Raw genomic sequence first — 19,249 nt, 5'->3', positions numbered from 1 at the left:
CCCCCCCTTCTCTCCCCCCCTTCTCTGCCCCCCCTTCTCTCCCCCCCCTTCTCTCCCCCCCCCTTCTCTCCCCCCCCCTTCTCTCCCCCCCCTTCTCTCCCCCCACTTCTCTCCCCACCTTCCTCCCCTCCTTCTCTTCTCCCCCCCCCCCCTTCTCTCCCCCATCCTCTTCCCCCCCCCCTTCTCTCCTCCATCCTCTTCCCTCACTCCCGTCTCAACCCCCCTCCTCTTCCCCCCCAACCCCTCCCTCGCTTCTCAACCCCCTCCTCTTCCCCCCCCCAACCCCCCCCCCTCCCTTCTCACCCCCCCCTCCTCTTTCCCCCCCCCCTCCCCTCTCTTCTCACCCCCCCCTCCTTTTCCCTCCGGTTCCATCTCCCTCTCTTCCCCCACCTCTCTTCCCCCCCCCCTCTCTTCCCCCCTCTCTTCCCCCCCCTCTCTTCCCCCCCCCCCCCTCTCCCCCTCTTCCCCCTCCCTCTCTTCCCTCCCCCCACCCCCACCCCCCACCCCCCACCCCCACCCCACCCCTCCTCCCACCCCTCCTCCCTCCTCCCCCTCCCCCCACCCTTCCTCCACTCCCCCCACCCTTCCTCCCACTCCCCCCACCCTTCCTCCCACTCCCCCCACCCTTCCTCCCACTCCCCCCACCCTTCCTCCCACTCCCCCCACCCTTCCTCCCACTCCCCCCACCCTTCCTCCCACTCCCCCCACCCTTCCTCCCACTCCCCCCACCCTTCCTCCCACTCCCCCCACCCTTCCTCCCACTCCCCCACCCTTCCTCCCACTCCCCCCCACCCTTCCTCCCACTCCCCCCACCCTTCCTCCCACTCCCCCACCCTTCCTCCCACTCCCCCCACCCTTCCTCCCACTCCCCCCACCCTTCCTCCCACTCCCCCCACTCTTCCTCCCACTCCCCCTCACCCTTCCTCCCACTCCCCCCACCCTCCTCCCACTCCCCCTACCCCCTCCTCCCACTCCCCCTACCCCCTCCTCCCACTCCCCCTACCCCCTCCTCCCACTCCCCCTACCCCCTCCTCCCACTCCCCCTACCCCCTCCTCCCACTCCCCCTACCCCCTCCTCCCACTCCCCCTACCCCCTCCTCCCACTCCCCCTACCCCCTCCTCCCACTCCCCCTACCCCCTCCTCCCACTCCCCCTACCCCCTCCTCCCACTCCCCCTACCCCCTCCTCCCACTCCCCCTACCCCCTCCTCCCACTCCCCCTACCCCCTCCTCCCACTCCCCCTACCCCCTCCTCCCACTCCCCCAACCCCCTCCTCCCACTCCCCCCACCCCCTCCTCCCACTCCCCCCTCCACCCCCTCCCCCCAATCATCCCCAAATTAATAATACTTTTTTATTAATTTTTTCGGTTGATTTATTGATGTATTTATCATTTATTATTGATGATGGCTCTTTTTGTAAAACTGAAGTGTTTAATGTTTGTAAACTTCCCTTTAAACCCCCCCCCCCCCCCCCATTCACTACGCCTGATTTGTAACCTACGCCTGATTTTCTAAGTGTAAACAAGGTTTTTCTGAGCGTACAAAAATCTACACTTACTCCATTCTAAGTTAGTTTGGAGTAAGTTTTCACTGCCTAAACTTTCAAAACGGGCATAAGTGACCGGACCCGCCCCCTTTTAAAAAAAAAAACTATTCTGTTCCAAACTGAAACTGTTCTAACTGACTAGAACTGGAGCAAACTAAATGCTGAGAATTGCAATTTCTAAGATACTCCATTCTAAACCAATTGCTCCAAAAAAACAGGAGCAACTCAGGCCGAAACTTGGCCCCATAGAGAGAGGACGTACTAAGGGGTTTAGCATCTTTGAAAGTCGATAAATCGCCAGGCCCGAATGAAATGCATCTCAGAAGTGAGGGAGGAAATAGCAGAGGCTCTGGCCATCATTTTCCAATCCGCTCTGGCTACAGGTGTGTTGCTGGAGGACTGTTAACATTGTACCATTGTTTAAAAAGGGAGCAAGGGATGTACCGAGTAATTACAGGTTAGTCAGCCTAACCTTGGTGGTGGGCAAATTGTTGAAAAAAGTTCAGAGGGACAGTATTAATCGTCATTTAGAAAGGCACGGATTAATCAAGGATAGTCAGCATGGATTTGTCAAGGGAAGGTCATGTCTAACTAACGATTGAATTTTTTGAGGAGCTAACAAGGAGGCTTGATGAGGGCAGCACATTTGATATAGTCGAAATGGATTTTCGCAAGGCTTTTGACAAGGTCGCAGGTGGCATCCAAGGGAAACCCCATGGGATCCAAGGGAAAGTGGCAAGTTGGATCCTTTGCTTTTTGTGGTATATATCAATGATTTAGTCCTCAATGTAGGGAGCATGAATTGCCGGTGTACCTTACCAGAAGGTGAAAGAAGCTACAGATGCAATACAATATAGTTGAATGGTGAGACTTTTTCTTTTAACTTTTATTGTGTAAAATATTTGAGACCAATTACCTTTGGGAGCAATGCTCATCTTTCCTCCCCCACCCCAGCTTTAACTCAGGAATGCTATACTGCAGTTTTCTATACTGGCATATTCATAAGAACATAAGAAATAGGAACAGGAGTAGGCCATACGGCCCCTCGAGCCTGCTCCGCCATTCAATAAGATCATGGCTGATCTGATCATGGACTCAGCTCCATTTCACTGCTCGCTCCCCATAACCCCTTATCCCCCTATTGTTTAAGAAACTGTCTATTTCTGACTTAAATTTATTCAATGTCCCAGCTTCCACAGCTCTCTGAGGCAGCGAATTCCACAGATTTACAACCCTCTGAGAGAAGAAATTTTTCCTCACCTCAGTTTTAAATGGGCGGCCCCTTATTCTAAGATCATGCCCTCTAGTTCTAGCCTTCCCCCATCAGTGGAAACATCCTCTCTGCATCCACCTTGTCAAGAATCCTCATAATCTTATATGTCCGAGCAGCGGGAGTCCGGGGGAGGCCTATAAAGGCCCAACGTCGAGGAGAAGCGGAAGTCCGAGCACTGGGAGTCCGGGGGAGGCCGATAAAAGGCCCAAAGCCAAGGAGGAGCGGCAGTTCGAGCACTGGGAGACCGGGGGAGGCCTATAAAAGGCCCAACGTCGAGGAGGAGTGGCACTCCGAACAGCGGGAGTCCGGGGGAGGCCTATAAAGGCCCAACGCGAGGAGGAGCCACCGGTGCAGCTGCAGCTGGGAGAGAAGGCAAAAAAGTAGAAAGAAATCGAAAGGTGACATCACAGCCAAGGGGGTAAGTGATTGGCTGGTGATTGGTAAGTAGTTTTTCTTTTTCTTTTCTTTATCAATAAGTAACCTTTTAGCATTGTTGTTGCCAAATTAAGTTAATCTAAGGGTTACGTCATGGCAGCAGAGCTCGGACACATGTTATGCTCCTCCTGTACTATGTGGGAAGTCAGGGACACCACTGTGTGTGCGGGAAATGCATCCGCCTGCAGCTCCTAACAGACCGCATTGCGACACTGGAGCTGCGGGTGGATTCACTCTGGAACATTCACGATGCTGAGGTGGACGTGAATAGCACGTTTAGTGAGTTGGTCTTACCGCAGGTAAAGGGTACACAGCCAGATAGGGAATGGGTGAACAACAGGAAGAGCAGTGCAAGGAAGGTAGTGCAGGGGTCCCCTGCGGTCATCCTCCTGCAAAACAGATACACCACTTTGGGTACTGTTGGGGGGATGACTCATCAGGGGAGGGCAGCAGCAGCCAAGTTCATGGCACCATGGGTGGCTCTGCTGCACAGGAGGCCAGGAAAAAGAGTGGGAGAGCTATAGTGATATGGGATTCAATTGTAAGGGGAATAGATAGACGTTTCTGCGGCCGCAACCGAGACTCCAGGATGGTATGTTGCCTCCCTGGTGTAAGTGTCATGAATGTCTCGGACCAGGTACAGGGCATTCTGAAAAGGGAGGGTGAACAGCCAGTTGTCATGGTGCATATAGGTACCAACAATATAAGTAAAAAATGGGATGAGGTCCTACGAGACGAATTTAGGGAGCTCGGAGCTAAATTTAAAAAGTAGGACCTCAAAAGTAGTAATCTCAGGATTGCTACCAGCGCCACATGCTAGTCAGAGTAGGAATCGCAGGATAGCTCAGATGAATACGTGGCTTGAGGAGTGGTGCAGAAGGGGAGGGATTCAAATTCCTGGGACATTGGAACCGGTTCTGGGGGCAGTGGGACCAGTACAAACCGGACAGTCTGCACCTGGGCAGGACTGGAACCAATGTCCTAGGGGGAATGTTTGCTAGTGCTGTTGGGGAGGAGTTAAATTAATATGGCAGGGGGATGGGAACCAATGCAGGGAGACAGAGGGAAGTAGAATGGGGGCAGAAGCAAAAGATGGAAAGAAGAAAAGTAAAAGTGGAGGGCAGAGAAACTTAAGGCAAAAAGGGCCACATTGCAGCAAAATTCTAAAGGAGCAAAGTGTGTTAGAAAGACAAGCCTGAAGGCTCTGTGCCTCAAAGCGAGGTGTATTCGGAATAAGGTGGACAAATTAACTGCGCAGATAGCAGTTAATGCTTATGATGTAATTGGCATCAAGGAGTCATGGCTCCAAGGTGACCAAGGCTGGGAACTCAACATCAAGGGGTATTCAACATTTAGGAAGGATAGACAGAAAGGAAAAGGAGGCGGGGTGCCATTGCTGGTTAAAGAGGAAATTAATGCAATAGTAAGAAAGGACATTAGCTTGGATGATGTGGAATCGGTATGGGTGGAGCTGCGGAATATCAAAGGGCAGAAAACGCTAGTGGGAGTTGTGTACAGACCACCAAACCCAAACAGTAGTAGTGAGATTGAGGACAGCATCAAACAAGAAATTAGGGAGGTGTGCAATAAAGGTACAGCAGTTATCATGGGTGACTTTAATCTACATATTGGGCTAACCAACCTGGTAGCAATGCAGTGGAGGAGGATTTCCTGGAGTGTATTAGGGATGGTTTTCTAGACCAATATGTCGAGGAAACAACTGGGGAGCTGGCCATCCTAGACTGGGTGATGTGTAATGAGAAAGGACTAATTAGCAATCTTCTTGTGCGAGGTCCCTTGGGGAAGAGTGATCATAACATGGTAGAATTCTTTATTAAGATGGAGAGTGACACAGTTAATTCAGAGACTAGAGTCCTGAACTTAAGGAAAGGTAACTTCGATGGTTTGAGGCGTGAATTGGCTAGAATAGACTGGCAAATGATTCTTAAAGGGCTGACAGTGGATGATAGGCAATGGCAAACATTTAAAGAGCACATGGATGAACTTCAGCAATTGTACATCCCTGTCTGGAGTAAAAATAAAACTGGGAAGGTGGCTCAACCGGGGCTAACAAGGAAAATTAAAAATAGTGTTAATTCCAAGGAAGAGACATATAAATTGGCCAGAAAAAGCAGCAAACCTGAGGACTGGGAGAAATTTAGAATTCAGCAGAGGAGGACAAAGGGTTTAATTAAGAGGGGGGAAATAGAGTACGAGGAGAAGCTTGCCGGGAACATAAAAACTGACTGCAAAAGCTGCTATAGATATGTGAAGAGAAAAAGATTAGTGAAGACAAACGTAGGTCCCTTGCAGTCGGATTCAGGTGAATTTATAATGGGGAACAAAGAAATGGCAGACCAATTGAATAAATACTTTAGTTCTGTCTTCACGAAGAAAGACACAAATAACCTTCCGGAAGTACTAGGGGACAGAGGGTCTAGTGAGAAGGAGGAACTGAAGGATATCCTTATTAGGCGGGAAATTGTGCTAGGGAAATTGATGGGATTGAAGGCCGATAAACCCCTGGGGCCTGATAGTCTGCATCCCAGAGTACTTAAGGAACTGGCCCTAGAAATAGTGGATGCATTGGTGATCATTTTCCAACAGTCTATCAACTCTGGATCAGTTCCTATGGACTGGAGGGTAGCTAATGTAACACCACTTTTTAAAAAGGGAGGGAGAGAGAAAGCGGTTAATTATAGACCGGTTAGCCTGACATCAGTAGTGGGGAAAATGTTAGAATCAATTATTATGGATGAAATAGCAGCGCATTTGGAAAGCAGTGACAGGATCGGTCCAAGTCAGCACGGATTTATGAAGGGGAAATCATGCTTGACAAATCTTCTAAAAAATTTTGAGGATGTAACTAGTAGAGTGGACAAGGGAGAACCAGTGGATGTGGTGTATTTGGACTTTCAAAAGGCTTTTGACAAGGTCCCACACAAGAGATTGGTGTGCAAAATCAAAGCACATGGTATTGGGGGTAATATACTGATATGGATAGAGAACTGGTTGGCAGACAGGAATCAGAGATTCGGGATAAACTGGGCCTTTTCAGAATGGCAGGCAGTGACTAGTGGCGTTCCACTGGGCTCAGTGCTGGGACCCGAGCTCTTTATAATATACATCAATGGTTTAGATGAAGGAATTGAGTGTAATATCTCCAAGTTTGCAGATGCCACTAAACTGGGTGGAGGTGTGAGCTGTGAGGGGGGTCGCTAAGAAGCTGCAGGATGACTTGGACAGGTTAGGTGAGTGGGCAAATGCATGGCAGATGCAGTATAATGTGGATAAATGTGAGGTTATCCACTTTGGGAGCAAAAACGCGAAGACAGAATATTATCTGAATGATGGCAGATTAGGAAAAGGGGAGGTGCAATGAGACCTGGGTGTCATGCTTCATCAGTCATTGAAAGTTGGCATGCAGGTACAATAGGCGGTGAAGAAGGCAAATGGTATAGGGCCTTCATAGCTAGGGGATTTGAGTATAGGAGCAGGGAGGTCTTACTGCAGTTGTACAGGGCCTTGGTGAGGCCTCACCTGGAATATTGTGTTCAGTTTTGGTCTCCTAATCTGAGGAAAGACGTTCTTGCTATTGAGGGAGTGCAGCGAAGGTTCACCAGACTGATTCCCAGGATGGCTGGACTGACATATGAGGAGAGACTGGATCAACTGGGTCTTTATGCATTGGAGTTTAGAAGGATGAGAGGGGATCTCATAGAAACATATAAGATTCTGACGGGACGGGACAGGTTAGATGCGGGTAGAATGTTCTCGATGTTGGGAAGTCCAGAACCAAGGACACAATCTTAGGATAAGGGGTAGGCCATTTAGGACTGAGATGAGGAGAAACTTCTTCACTCAGAGTTGTTAACCTGTGGAATTCCCTGCCGCAGAGAATTGTTGATGCCAGTTCATTGGATATATTCAAGAGGGAGTTAGATAAGGCCCTTACGGCTAAGGGGATCAAGGGGTATGTAGAGAAAGCAGGAAAGGGGCACTGAGGGAATGATCAGCCATGATCTTATTGAATGGTGGTGTAGGCTCGAAGGGCTGAATGGCCAACTCCTGCACCTATTTTCTATGTTTCTATGTTTCAATAAGATCATCTCTCATTCTTCTGGATTCCAATGAGTAGAGGCCCAACCTACTCAACCTTTCCTCATAAGTCAACCTCATCTCTGGAATCAACCTAGTGAACCTTCTCTGAACTGCCTCCAAAGCAAGTATATCCTTTCTTAAATATGGAAACCAAATGCACGCAGTATTCCAGGTGTGGCCTCGCCAATACCTTGAATAGCTGTAGCAAGACTTCCTTTTATACTCCATCCCCTTTGCAATAAAGGCCAATATTCCATTGGCCTTCCTGATCACTTGCTGTACCTGCATACTATCCTTTTGTGTTTAATGCACAAGTACCGCCAGGTCCCGCTGTACTGCAGCACTTTGCAATTTTTCTCCATTTAACTAATAACTTGCTCTTTGATTTTTTTCCTGCCTAAGTGCTTGACCTCACACTTTCCAACATTATACTCCATCTGCCAAATTTTTGCCCGCTCACTTAGCCTGTTTATGTCCTTCGGAGATTTTTTGTGTCCTCCTCACACATTGCTTTTTCTCCCATCTTTGTATCGTCAGCAAACTTGGCTACGTTACACTCAGTCCCTTCTTCCAAGTCGTTAATGTAGATTGTAAATAGTTGGGATCGCTGCGGCTCCCCACTAGTTACTGGTTGCCAACCAGAGAATGAACCATTTATCCCGACTCTGTTTTCTATCCATGCTAATATATTACCCCCAACCCTGCGAACTTTTATCTTGTGCAATAACCTTTTATGTGGCACCTTGTCAAATGCCTTCTGGATGACCAAATACACCACATCCACTGGTTCCCCTTTATCCACCCTATTCATTACATCCTCAAAGAATTCCAGCATATTTGTAAAACATGACTTCTCCATCAATTGATTGGGTGTTTCTCTGAACTCAAATGGATGGAAAGCAAAATAGTCCCCTCCAGAATTCAAATGTGCAATGCTTTAATTAATGTAGAGTACGCCTACTAACTGCATTATCACAACCATTCAGGAAATCTTCAGTAAAACATGTGTAGCTTTATGCTGCTAAAGGTGTTGACGTGTACTAACCGGCATAGTAGATTAGCGCAACCTGGGGCCCCATTTCAACAGGTGAAAGAGCAAAAATAAGTTACATTAATACTGGAATGGATTTCTTTTTCTGTTTTTTTTTAATAGATCTGGAGGGTAAGAGATGGTTCTTTACTTCATATTTGTCCGAATGAGTTGGAGATCAAGGATTCCAAACACGGAGGCTGGGTTACAGATCTTCACTTCTCTCCCAACAGTAAGATTTTGGTTTCCACTGGTGGCTACATAAAGGTAAGAGCAAATCAAGCGGCAGCTTCTGAAATGTAGTATCAACAATTTTGTTCTTTAAGTTTTTTTTCTGTTGCTGAATTAAGCCAGAAGGCAAGTAAATGTTAGTTATTTTCAACTGAGAGACTATTGCAGCTTTGAAGTAAATATTTCATGGTTTATAGATGGTAATATCTTAGCTTCTTGTGAGAATTCAATATCTGGTTCCATTGCTTTTTTAATTGTTTATTCGTGATATATATAGTTGCTCAAAAATCTTTGGAACCTTTTCTTTAAAAATGAGAATAATGTGATTTTTTCCATCACCACAAACCGTGCCTAGTTCTATGCCAACTTGTTAATGGTACCTCTAAAAAGCAATGGTTACATGAGATTTACTGGGTGAGTTAATGCCCAACAGCGAACTTATTGATGCAATCGGATGATATCCGAGTAGTTGCTGGGCTACTCGGGTATCATCAGCAGATTTCAAACCTCAATCTCATTTTTGCTAACCTTTTTATTTTCGGACTTATCAGATATTTACGGCACAGAAGGAGGCCAATTCGTGTCTGCCATCATGGCTGAAAAAGAGCAAATCTCAATTTCCAGCTCTTGGTCTGTAGCCCTGTAGGTTACTGCACTTCAAATGCATATCCAAGTACTTTTTAATTGTGACGAGGGTTTCTGCCTCTACCACCCTTTCAGGCAGTGAGTTCCAGACTCCCCACTGCCCTCTGGGTGAAAAAAATTCTCCTCAACTCCCCTCTAATCCTTCTACCAATTACTTTAAATCTATGCCCCTGGTTATTGATCTCGCTGCTAAGGGAAATAGGCCCTTCCTATTCACTCTATCTAGGCCCCTCATAATTTTATACATCTCAATTAAATCTCCCTCTCGGCTTCCTCTGTTCCAAAGAGACAACCCAAGCCTTTTCCAGTCCTGGCAACATTCTTGTCAACCTCCTCTGTACCCTCTTTAGTGCAATCACATTTTTCCTGTAATGTGGTGACCAGAACTGCATGCAGTACTCTAGCTGTGGCCTAACTAGTGTTTTACACACTTCTGGGATAATACATAACCTGGCAATTCATATGCATGCAATGTACATAGAAACACTGATGAATAGAGGCATTCAATCATACCATCAAAATGGGCAGTAACAATTCCAAATACTCGGAATTCAGAGAGTAAAGGGAATAGAAATCCAGATTATTTTTATAGACTAGCCTAATCATATGTAAACTTATACTAAGTCATGATGAGATGGTAAATTCATTGTCACTTCCAGAAGATGAATATCTCTGGAAAGTTATGAAGATCAGGAAGAACAAGGTAGGTTAAAGGATGAGATGGGTCCAGACTGTGCCTCAGAAAGCAGTCACTCGAAACCTAAAATTCCTATTTTTGTTGTGTCAGGTACTCCTTAGGCTGCCCAGTGGTTATCTGATATAAGACATGATAACTTCAGTGGCTCAATAGGTTATCATTAAGCAGCTGAGTTGTGCAGCAAAGCCCCAGATTTGAGCATAGTTAATTGATCTCAGTTGTCCTGGCTATATTGTCAATACAGTTGCCCTCAGTGATCCGTGTTAGGGGGGAAGCAATCTGGCATTGGTTCTTGTACCTGACGGCTATTCAGGAAGAGCTCATGTATGGGTGTCGGGCAAGTCCAAGATGAAGCTTGACCGTTATGCCCCCCGATAGAATTGCCGACCGCTACTCGCTGCTGAATAATGCCAACTTGGGTAAAGTATCAGATGGAGATTGGCACCCAAGGATTTGTATGCCAAAAAGGAATTGTGTAAGAAACTGACAAAAACAACCAGGCAATTCATTTGTTTGGTATAAGACCATAGCCACACACTAAGAAAATCACTTGGTGATTTTCATAAGAATTAAGTATGATTATTTTACACGATAGGAGTTCAGTTGGTGCTAAGCTGGCATAGATCTTATTCCCAGACTTTACTAGCATGATTAAATTATTTAGCAGGATCCCATTCCACAGAATTTATTTATTTATTAAAAGGCTAATTTAAAAAAAACACAATTTCTGCACTGTCTGAGCAGGTGAAGTCTAGTCAATCAAATTTGTGTTATTGGAAGCAAAGGTCAGTGTTCTATGAACAATATCATAGGAACACAAGAACAGGAGTAGGCCATGTAGTCCCTCGAGCCTGTTCTACCATTCAATGAGATCATGGCTGATCTGCAACCTAACTCCATATTCTTGCCTTTGCCCCATATCCCTTAATACAAAAATCTATCGATCTCAATGTAAAATAAAATAGTTTCTCTCCTACCTGTTCCCCATAATATTTTGAAAACTTTGATCAAATCACTCCTTAACCATCTAAATTCCAGAGAATACAACCCTAGTTTGTGTAATCTCTCCTCATAAGTTAACTCTTGGAGTCTGCGTATCATTCTAGTAAACCTAAGCTGCACTCCCTCCAGGACCAATATATCCTTCCGAAGGTGTTGTACCCAGAACTGCTCACAGTGCTCTAGATATGGTCTAACCAGGGCTCTGCCAAGGGAAACAGGCCCTTCCTATTCACTCTATCCAGACCCCTCATAATTTTATACACCTCAATCAGGTCTGCCCTCAGTCTCCTTTGTTCCAAAGAAAACAGACCCAGCATCTCCAATCTTTCCTCATAGCCAAAATTCTCCAGTCCAGGCAACATTTTTGTAAATCTACTCTGCACCCTTTCCAGTGCAATCACATCTTTCCTGTAATGTGGTGACCAGAACTGCACACAGTATTCCAGCTGCGGCCTAACCAGTATTTTATACGGTTCAAGCATAACCTCCTTACTCTTGTATTCCATACCTTGACTAATAAAGGCAAGTATTCCATATGCCTTTTTAACCACCTTGTCCACCTGGCCTGCTACCTTTAGGGATCTGTGGACCTGTACTCCAAGATCCCTTTGTTCCTCGACACTTTTCAGTATCGTACCATTTAATGTGTATTCCCTTGCCTTGTTAGACCTCCCTAAATGCATTACCTCACACTTATCTGGATTGAATTCCATTTGCAACTTCTGTCCACCTGACCAGTACATTGATATCTTCCTGCAGTCTGCAGTTTCCTTCTTCATTATCAACCACATAGCCTATTTTAGTGTCATCTGCAAACTTCTTAATCATATCCCCAACATCTAAATCATTGATGTATACCATAAAAAGCAAGGGACCCAGACTGAGCCCTGCAGAACCCCACTGGATACAGCCTTCCAGTCACAAAAACACCCATCAACCCTTACCCTTTGCTTCCTGCCTCTAAGCCAATTTTGGATCCAATTTGCCACTTTGCCCTGGATCCCATGGGCGTTTACTTTCGTGATCAGTCTTATCAAAAGCTTTGCTAAAATCCATATACACTACATCATATGCACTGCCCTCATCAACCCTCCTGGTTAACTCCTCGAAAAATTCAATCAAGTTAGTCAGGCTTGATCTTCCCATAACAAATCCGTGCTGACTGTCCTTGATTAATCCATGTCTTTCCAAATGAAGATTTATCCTGTCCCTCAGGATTTTTTCCAATAATTTTCCCACCACTGAGATTAAGCTGACTGGCCTGTAATTACTCGGTCTATCCCTTTCTCCCTTTTTAAACAAAGCTACAACATTAGCAGTCCTCTGGCACTATGCCTGTCGCCAGCGAGGACTGGAAAATGATGGTCAGAGCCTCTGCTATTTCCTCTTTTGCTTCTCTTAACAGCATGAGATACATTTCATCTGGGCCTGGGGATTTATCCACTTTCAAAGCTGCCAAGCCCCTCAATACTTCCTCTCACTATGTTTTTCTCGTCTAATATTTCACACTCCTCCTCCCTCATTGCAAAGTCTGCATCACCCCTCTCATTTGTGAAAACCGATGCAAAGTATTCATTAAGAATCATGCCCATGTCTTCTGTCTCCACACACAGATTTCCTTTATGGTCTCTAATAAGCTCCACTCTTTCTCTAATTATCCTCTTGCTCTTAATGTATTTATAAAACAACTTTTGCCCCCTTGTAGTCTAGTGCCAGCATTCTATTAGCCGTTTTGATTATTTTCTGTCCCTGTTCATGACATTTTAATCTAAATACCTGGACACCCCAAGTCTCTTTTGGACTTCCAATGTTTTTAGCTTTTCACCATTTAGAAAGTATCTTATTCTATACTTTTCAGGTCCAAAGTGGATGACCTCATATTTGCCTACCTTGAAATTAATTTACCACAGTTTTGACCATTCACTTAATCGATCAATTTCTCTGTAATTTTATGCATTCATCTACACTGCCTATCTTGCCACCTATCTTTTTGTCATCGGCAAATTTGATATGTGGCTTTCTATCCCATTATCCAAGTCATTAATAAATACAGTGAATAGTTGAGGCCCCAGCACAGATCCCCGCGGGACACCACTAATCACATCCTGCCAATTAGAGCACCTGCCCGTTATCCCGACACTCTGTCTCCTGCCGCTCAGCCAATTTCCTTACCAGGTCAATAATTTGCCTTCAATTCCATGGGCTTCAACCTTGGTTAATAGACTCTTATGAGAGACTTTATCAAATGCCTTCTGACAGTCCATATAAATAACATCCATAGATATTCCCCTATCCACTACTTTAGTCACCGTCAAAAAAAATTCAGTCAAGTTCATCAGGCACGACCTACCTTTTACAAAACCACGCCCTTGTGTTTTTTCCCCCACTCAATGAATATTCATTGATGTGGAGAGTAACTTAATTTGAAAAATGAGATGGGTAATTTAACTTTTTCTTACCTTAGGACGGACTTCACCCTCACCCTCAATTAGTTATCCTTGAAAGTCCTCGGAGAGCTTCATGAGAATAATCCATCTTTTGCCATTTTGAGAATGACCTGTAAAAATATGTTGATTCCACAAAGGAAATGCTTTGGGCTATTCTAGTCATAATTACAAAAAGGTTTCTCATTTGGGAAAAGAATGATTGAGTGGACTGATTGCTCCAGAATGATTTATAATCTGGATTTTAGAATACAGAGTGGATTATAACCTTCAAGAAAAGCTTCCTAATTGCTGTATGTTTATGTAGAGGCAATCACATACCAAAACAAAAAAGAAAGACTTGCATTTATATAGCGTCTTTCATGACCACCCGACCTCTCAAAGCGCTTTACAGCCAATGAAGTACTTTTGGAGTGTAGTCACTGCTGTAATGTGGGAAATGCAGCATCCAATTTGTGCACAGCATGTTCCCACAAATAGCAATGTGATAATGACCAGATAAATTGTTTTTGTTATATTGATTGAGGGGTAAATATTGGCCAGGACATCAGGGATAACTCCCCTGCTCTTCATCGAAATAGTGCCATGGGATCTTTTATCTCCTCTTGAGTGCGCAGGTGGGGCCTCGCTTTAACATCTCATCTAAAAAACGGCACATCCGACAGTGCAACACTGCACTGGAGTGTCAGCCTAGAGTTATGTGCTCAAGTCCCCAGAGTGGGATTTGAACCCACAAACTTCTGACTCCGAGGCAAGTGTACTATCCACTGAGCTGCAGCTGACACTGAAGATTACCAGTGTGTTTTTTCAGAAATGTGAACAATTACATATGTCATAAACCTGATGATATGCAAGTGAATTATGAAGATCTTGGACATTAGTGACTTAATGTATCTTAATGTCACTGATGTTTGTTCAGTTGGAGTGAGTGTTCCCTAGAGTTAGTGCAACCTTTAAATACTTCACGAAGCTGGCAACTATCAAATGATAATTCATGTGTTTACATCACATATATTGACATTTTAATCCATCACTTGAATGAATTATTGCTCAGCTTAGCAGTAAAAGTACCATTCTAGCCACAATTGCTTGATGATTCCACATATTTAGAGCAAAATGGGAAAGAAAAGACCTTGTAGCCTTGCAGCAAGTTTTTATAGCACAGGTTCTTCCAAGAAAGTGGCATCAGGCCTTGAAATCTATAAAAAGGATTTCAAACAAAGATACTGTTTAGTTTAATTTCAACAAATCCCAGTGGTATAGCAGCTTTACTTTGCAAAAGGTAGTGTATGAGAGGGAGAGGTGGTAGTGGAGGACAAAAACGTGGTCAAAAGAGAGGTTTTGGAGATGGAGCAGGGCGGAAAGATTTAGGGAAGGAATTTTAATCCCTACAACCATGTTTGCTACCTCAAGTCCAAGATTAAAGACGTGAGCATATCTGTCACCCAACCTGTTTACCCATCCATCCATTAGATCTGGATGGACCACATCAAGTGCTATCAGGCCTCATTTACCTCTGCCAAAGCAACCCACCACTCCAGGATCATCATAGAGAATGATGATCCTAAAGTGGTGGGTTACTTTGGCAGAGGTGAATGAGGCTTCTTTTCTGCACTACAAACTACCTCCTTAAACCCTTCTCCCTGCCTCCTCCACTCTTGTCTCTTAAAAACAAATGTGAAGAGCTCGTGCATTTCTTGACCACTAAAATTGAGGCCTTTCCTTAAGCTGCTTCTGCTGTTTTCCCCCTTCTTTCCCACCAAGTCAAACTACCCTTCAGGATCACCCCTGCCCTAGCCCTGGAACCCATGTCTCTCTCTCGTTTATTTTCCATCTCCCCTCATGCCTTCTCTGATCCACCTCCAACTTCCTTGATCCCATTCCTACTAAATTGCTGCCCATCCAACGTCCCTTGCTGGTGACATGCTAATCCCCCCCCCCCCCCCCCCCACCCTCAGATAACCTACTGAAAATCCCTCAGTCCTTGCAAACTACTGCCCAATTTCCAACCTTCCTTTCCCCTCAAATTGTCACCGCCCATATCCGTGGCCCATCTTTCCCACATCTCCCTGTTTGAATCCCTGCAATTAGTTTTCTGCCCTGCAATAGAACCTAAATAGCTCTGATCAAAATCACAAATGACATCTTCTGTGATTGCAACAATGGTGCATTGTTTCTCAATGGTCCTCGACCTCAATGCAGCCTTTGACATGGTCAACCAAATCAACCTTCTGCAATGCTTGTCTTTCATTGTCCAGCTCAGTGGGATTATCCTCACTTGATTCCACTCTTACTATCTGATCACAGTCCAAGCATCTGAAGCAATGGCTTCTCTTCCCAGCTCCACACTATTACCTCGAATCACCCAAGGATCTCTTTTTGACCTCCTCCTCTCCCACAATTATATGGTGCCCCTTGGCAACATCATCTGCAGTCATGGAGCCAACCTCCACATGTATGCTGACTGCACCCAATTCTACCTGTGCACCACCAATCTTGAACCCTCTGTACTGTCTCTATTATTGTCAGACTGCTTGCCCAACATCTGGATGAGGCACAATTTCCCCCATTAAACAGTGGAAAGACTAAATCTATTGTTTTTGCACCTGCCACAAATCAGCTTCATCGCATAACCCACCTACTTCCACCTCGGTAACATTACCCGCCTCCATTCCTGCCTCGGTCTATCTGCTGCTGAATCCCCATCCATTATCCCACACCAACTACCTGCATTTTCCTCTTAACTCTATAACCCACCCCCCCAAACTCACTGTTCCTTTGTTTTTGGTTTCTTGTGCATCACTCCTCCTTTTGCCTTGTCAATGGCGGCCTTTCTTTTAGCCGTCTATGCCCCACAGTCTGGAATTCCTTCCTTAACCTCTCTGCCTCACCACTTCCACCACCTCCTTTAAAGCCCTCCTTGAACCCTACCTCCTCGACCGAACTTTTGGCCACCCCTCTTTTCCTCCTTTGGCTCCTTTTCATTACACCTCTGTGAAGCACCTTTGGACATTTCTTTCTATGTTAAAGGCACCAAAGAAATGAAAGTCGTTTTCCTCATGCCTGGAAGAAATTGTAGTCTGACTACTCCATTGTGTGCACCTTTTATTTTTCTGTAGGAAGAGTTGAAGTTTATGTCAGTTGAGAGAAAACTTAAATATACAACATGCTATTGTAAAACACGGCCCTTTTGGTATAATTAATTCTGTTTGTGGATGGGATATTGTTAATAGACTATTCTTGTCCATTAATCACCTAATTAGCTTTTAAATAAATGCTTCACATTGAGGCAGTCATCCTTTGTAATGGTCTCAAGCAGCCCTGCAGAGTCCATGCTATTTATGCACAGTACTTATGCCCTGTTCCGATTTTAATTAAGACTTTGCTGGAGTCATGCCTGAGAATTATCCTAACAGTGTTATCAGTGTGGTCTGGACAAATACTGCGTAGTTGCTGTTACTATAGTAACACTCTGGGAAAACTCTGAAGAACAGAAAACATTTGCATATAGATTTTTATCAAGGGAACTGCAGATTACTTGCATTTTGTCGATGTTCTAGATGCAATTATTGAGTGACATTGGATCGTCGGAAACATGTTCACCTTTTGTTGCAATTATTTTGGAAAAATAAATGAGGATGTTTTGCGTGCTGGGCATGGGTCTTTGACACCAGTCACATTCTTAAAATTTGCCTGAGTAAGCCGTTTTTCAGCAGGCTATTTGACTATGTAGGATACTCACCAGAGCCTTGTCCTCAGCCACATTTTGGGACATGTACTTTCCAGTAGGACAGTAATTGGGAGCAGGAACCCTAACTGAATTTTTTTTTAAGTTAGTCGAGGGATTCTGAACCCAATTCTGTTCTCCCAAAGGCTGACATAGGAACTGTAATTGGCCATTCAACCCCCGAGCCTGTTCCGCCATTCAATTAGTTCCTGATCTGTACCTCAACTCCATTTACCCACCATTGCTCCGTTTCGCTTGACACCCTTACCCAACAAAAATCTATCAACCTCCGTCTTGAACATTTCAATTGTCCCAGCATCCACAGCCTTTTGGGGTACAGTTCCAAATTTCTACTACTTTTTGTATGAAAAAGTGCTTCCTGATTTCACTCCTGAATGGCTTAGCTCTCTAATTGTAAAATTGTGCCCCCTTGTTCTGGATTCCTCGACCAGAGGGAACAGTATCTCTGTATTGAATCCCTTTATCAGCTGACACAGCACATACTGGGAATTCAAACTGAGAGCTTAAGACTGGGTGGTGTCTTTACCCACTAGGCCATTGCGGGAGCTGACACAGGAGATTTAACAAATCATTAAATAGTACATTAGGCGCAATAGCATTCAAAAAGACAATGGCAGCATGGCTTCTCTTGTCGGGTTTGCCCTTTAATCATTGGTTTAATTAGTTAATGGTTTAGCCGTTATGGTCTAATTATAACTGTGTTTGGCTCAGTGTAAAAAAAAATTCAAACTTGCAGCTATTATGCTAAGAAAGAGGCAGCTGTGAAAAGAATCTTGGCGATATCTATAGTATTGATGTAGACAGAACAGTTCTGAGGTCTATTATTTCAAAGGACGCCACTGCTGCCAACGAACCGGAAGCGGACTGCGCTCGCACGCTGTCAGTACGTCATGGGAACATTAAATTAAAAAAATGTTTTAATTAAAATGTCGGGAGGGAGAGGGCTGGTTCAAAAATGCCGGGAGGGAGCAGGAAAAATGTCGGGAGGGAGCAGGCTGGTGAAAAAGCCAGGAAGCCGAAGCATTTCTCAGATCCTCCGTCTGTTGTGGTGAACGTTATTTTTTAAATTTGGGACCTGACCGTTGGGTGCAGAATGCTTTTGCTCAGCTTCTGGTTTGTTGGCAGCAGTCACTCCCTATGGGCAGGAGTCACTCCATATTTCAAAAGTGTAAGTTAAATCATTTCCCATACACTATTATTTTTAATAAGCGCTCCAAACTAGGGGCTCAATTTTGCCCAGTGATTTGCGCCGTATTTTTGGCACGTGCCGTTTTTTTTTAACCTAAATTTAAAAATCCAAGTTTCCCCAAAGGTCGTGTGCCAGTGTAACTCAGTTACGATTTTTTGGGGTTCATTTTTTTTTGCGTCATAGCGTAACCTGATGTCTGCGCCAGTTTTTCACAATTATGTAAGTTTGGCCAACTTACAATTCTCCTAGGACGGCGTGTGTGACCACTCCCAAAAAACTTTCTGGGCACTTAAGAAAAACCAGTGCACATCAAAAAATCGGCGCAGAAAGACGCCGTTGTTTTTAGGCGGAGTTTTGGAGGGAGCCAAGAACTCACAAATATGCATCATCAAGCTTAACTTTGTCCAACTGAAAACGCAGAAAATGGAAGTTTCATGCAGTTTAAGTTTGGATTTTTTTTTTTTTAAGTGCCCTGCCACCACCGAACATCTCCAAACCGGGCTCGAGAGTCGGAGCGTCGGTCGGCAGAATCGGTCCCTCGCCCGTGCACAGGCTCGGGGCTCGGCTTGAAAAGAAGCCCGGCGGTGGCGGGTGTGGAAGCCGAACTAAAGGCACGAGAAACCTTACACTATGCAGCAAGCAGCATCAAATGAAGCCCAGGGGTTGGTGGAAGCCGAATTGAAGGCATGAGAAGCCTTACACTATGCCACTATGTATCAAACGAGGGGTGGAAGCTGAACTGAAGGGATGAGAACCCTTACACTATGCCACTATGCAGCAAGCAGCATCAAATGAAGCGAGGGGGTGGGGGGGGGGGGGTGCTTCCCGATCTAAGCAAGCCTGATCTGGGTGTGGTCCATACTAGGGCATCGACCTTTGGGAGAGAGAGAACAAAGAAGCTTGTCCTG

The 19,249-nt window shown here is 45.1% G+C and overlaps 1 protein-coding gene across 7 annotated transcripts in view; it reads left to right on the top strand.

Annotated features, from left to right (window-relative positions):
* The window catches only part of apaf1 (apoptotic peptidase activating factor 1), a 250,376-nt gene that overhangs the window by 195,341 nt on the left and 35,786 nt on the right, over positions 1-19,249 (top strand). For 5 of the 7 annotated variants that reach the window (XM_070897457.1, XM_070897452.1, XM_070897453.1 and 2 more), the window contains one exon: positions 8,509-8,652. In XM_070897457.1, coding sequence (XP_070753558.1) covers positions 8,509-8,652 — 144 coding nt within the window. Of the gene's footprint in view, positions 1-2,935; positions 3,619-8,508; positions 8,653-19,249 lie in introns of those variants that run through there. The other 2 variants (XM_070897454.1, XM_070897455.1) reach the window with 2 other exon arrangements.

Source organism: Pristiophorus japonicus, chromosome 13 (genome assembly GCF_044704955.1).
Source record: "Pristiophorus japonicus isolate sPriJap1 chromosome 13, sPriJap1.hap1, whole genome shotgun sequence".
Taxonomy (NCBI): Eukaryota; Metazoa; Chordata; class Chondrichthyes; family Pristiophoridae; genus Pristiophorus; species Pristiophorus japonicus.
Note: the sequence above shows the minus strand (reverse complement) of the source record. Positions and strands in the feature narration are given on the sequence as shown.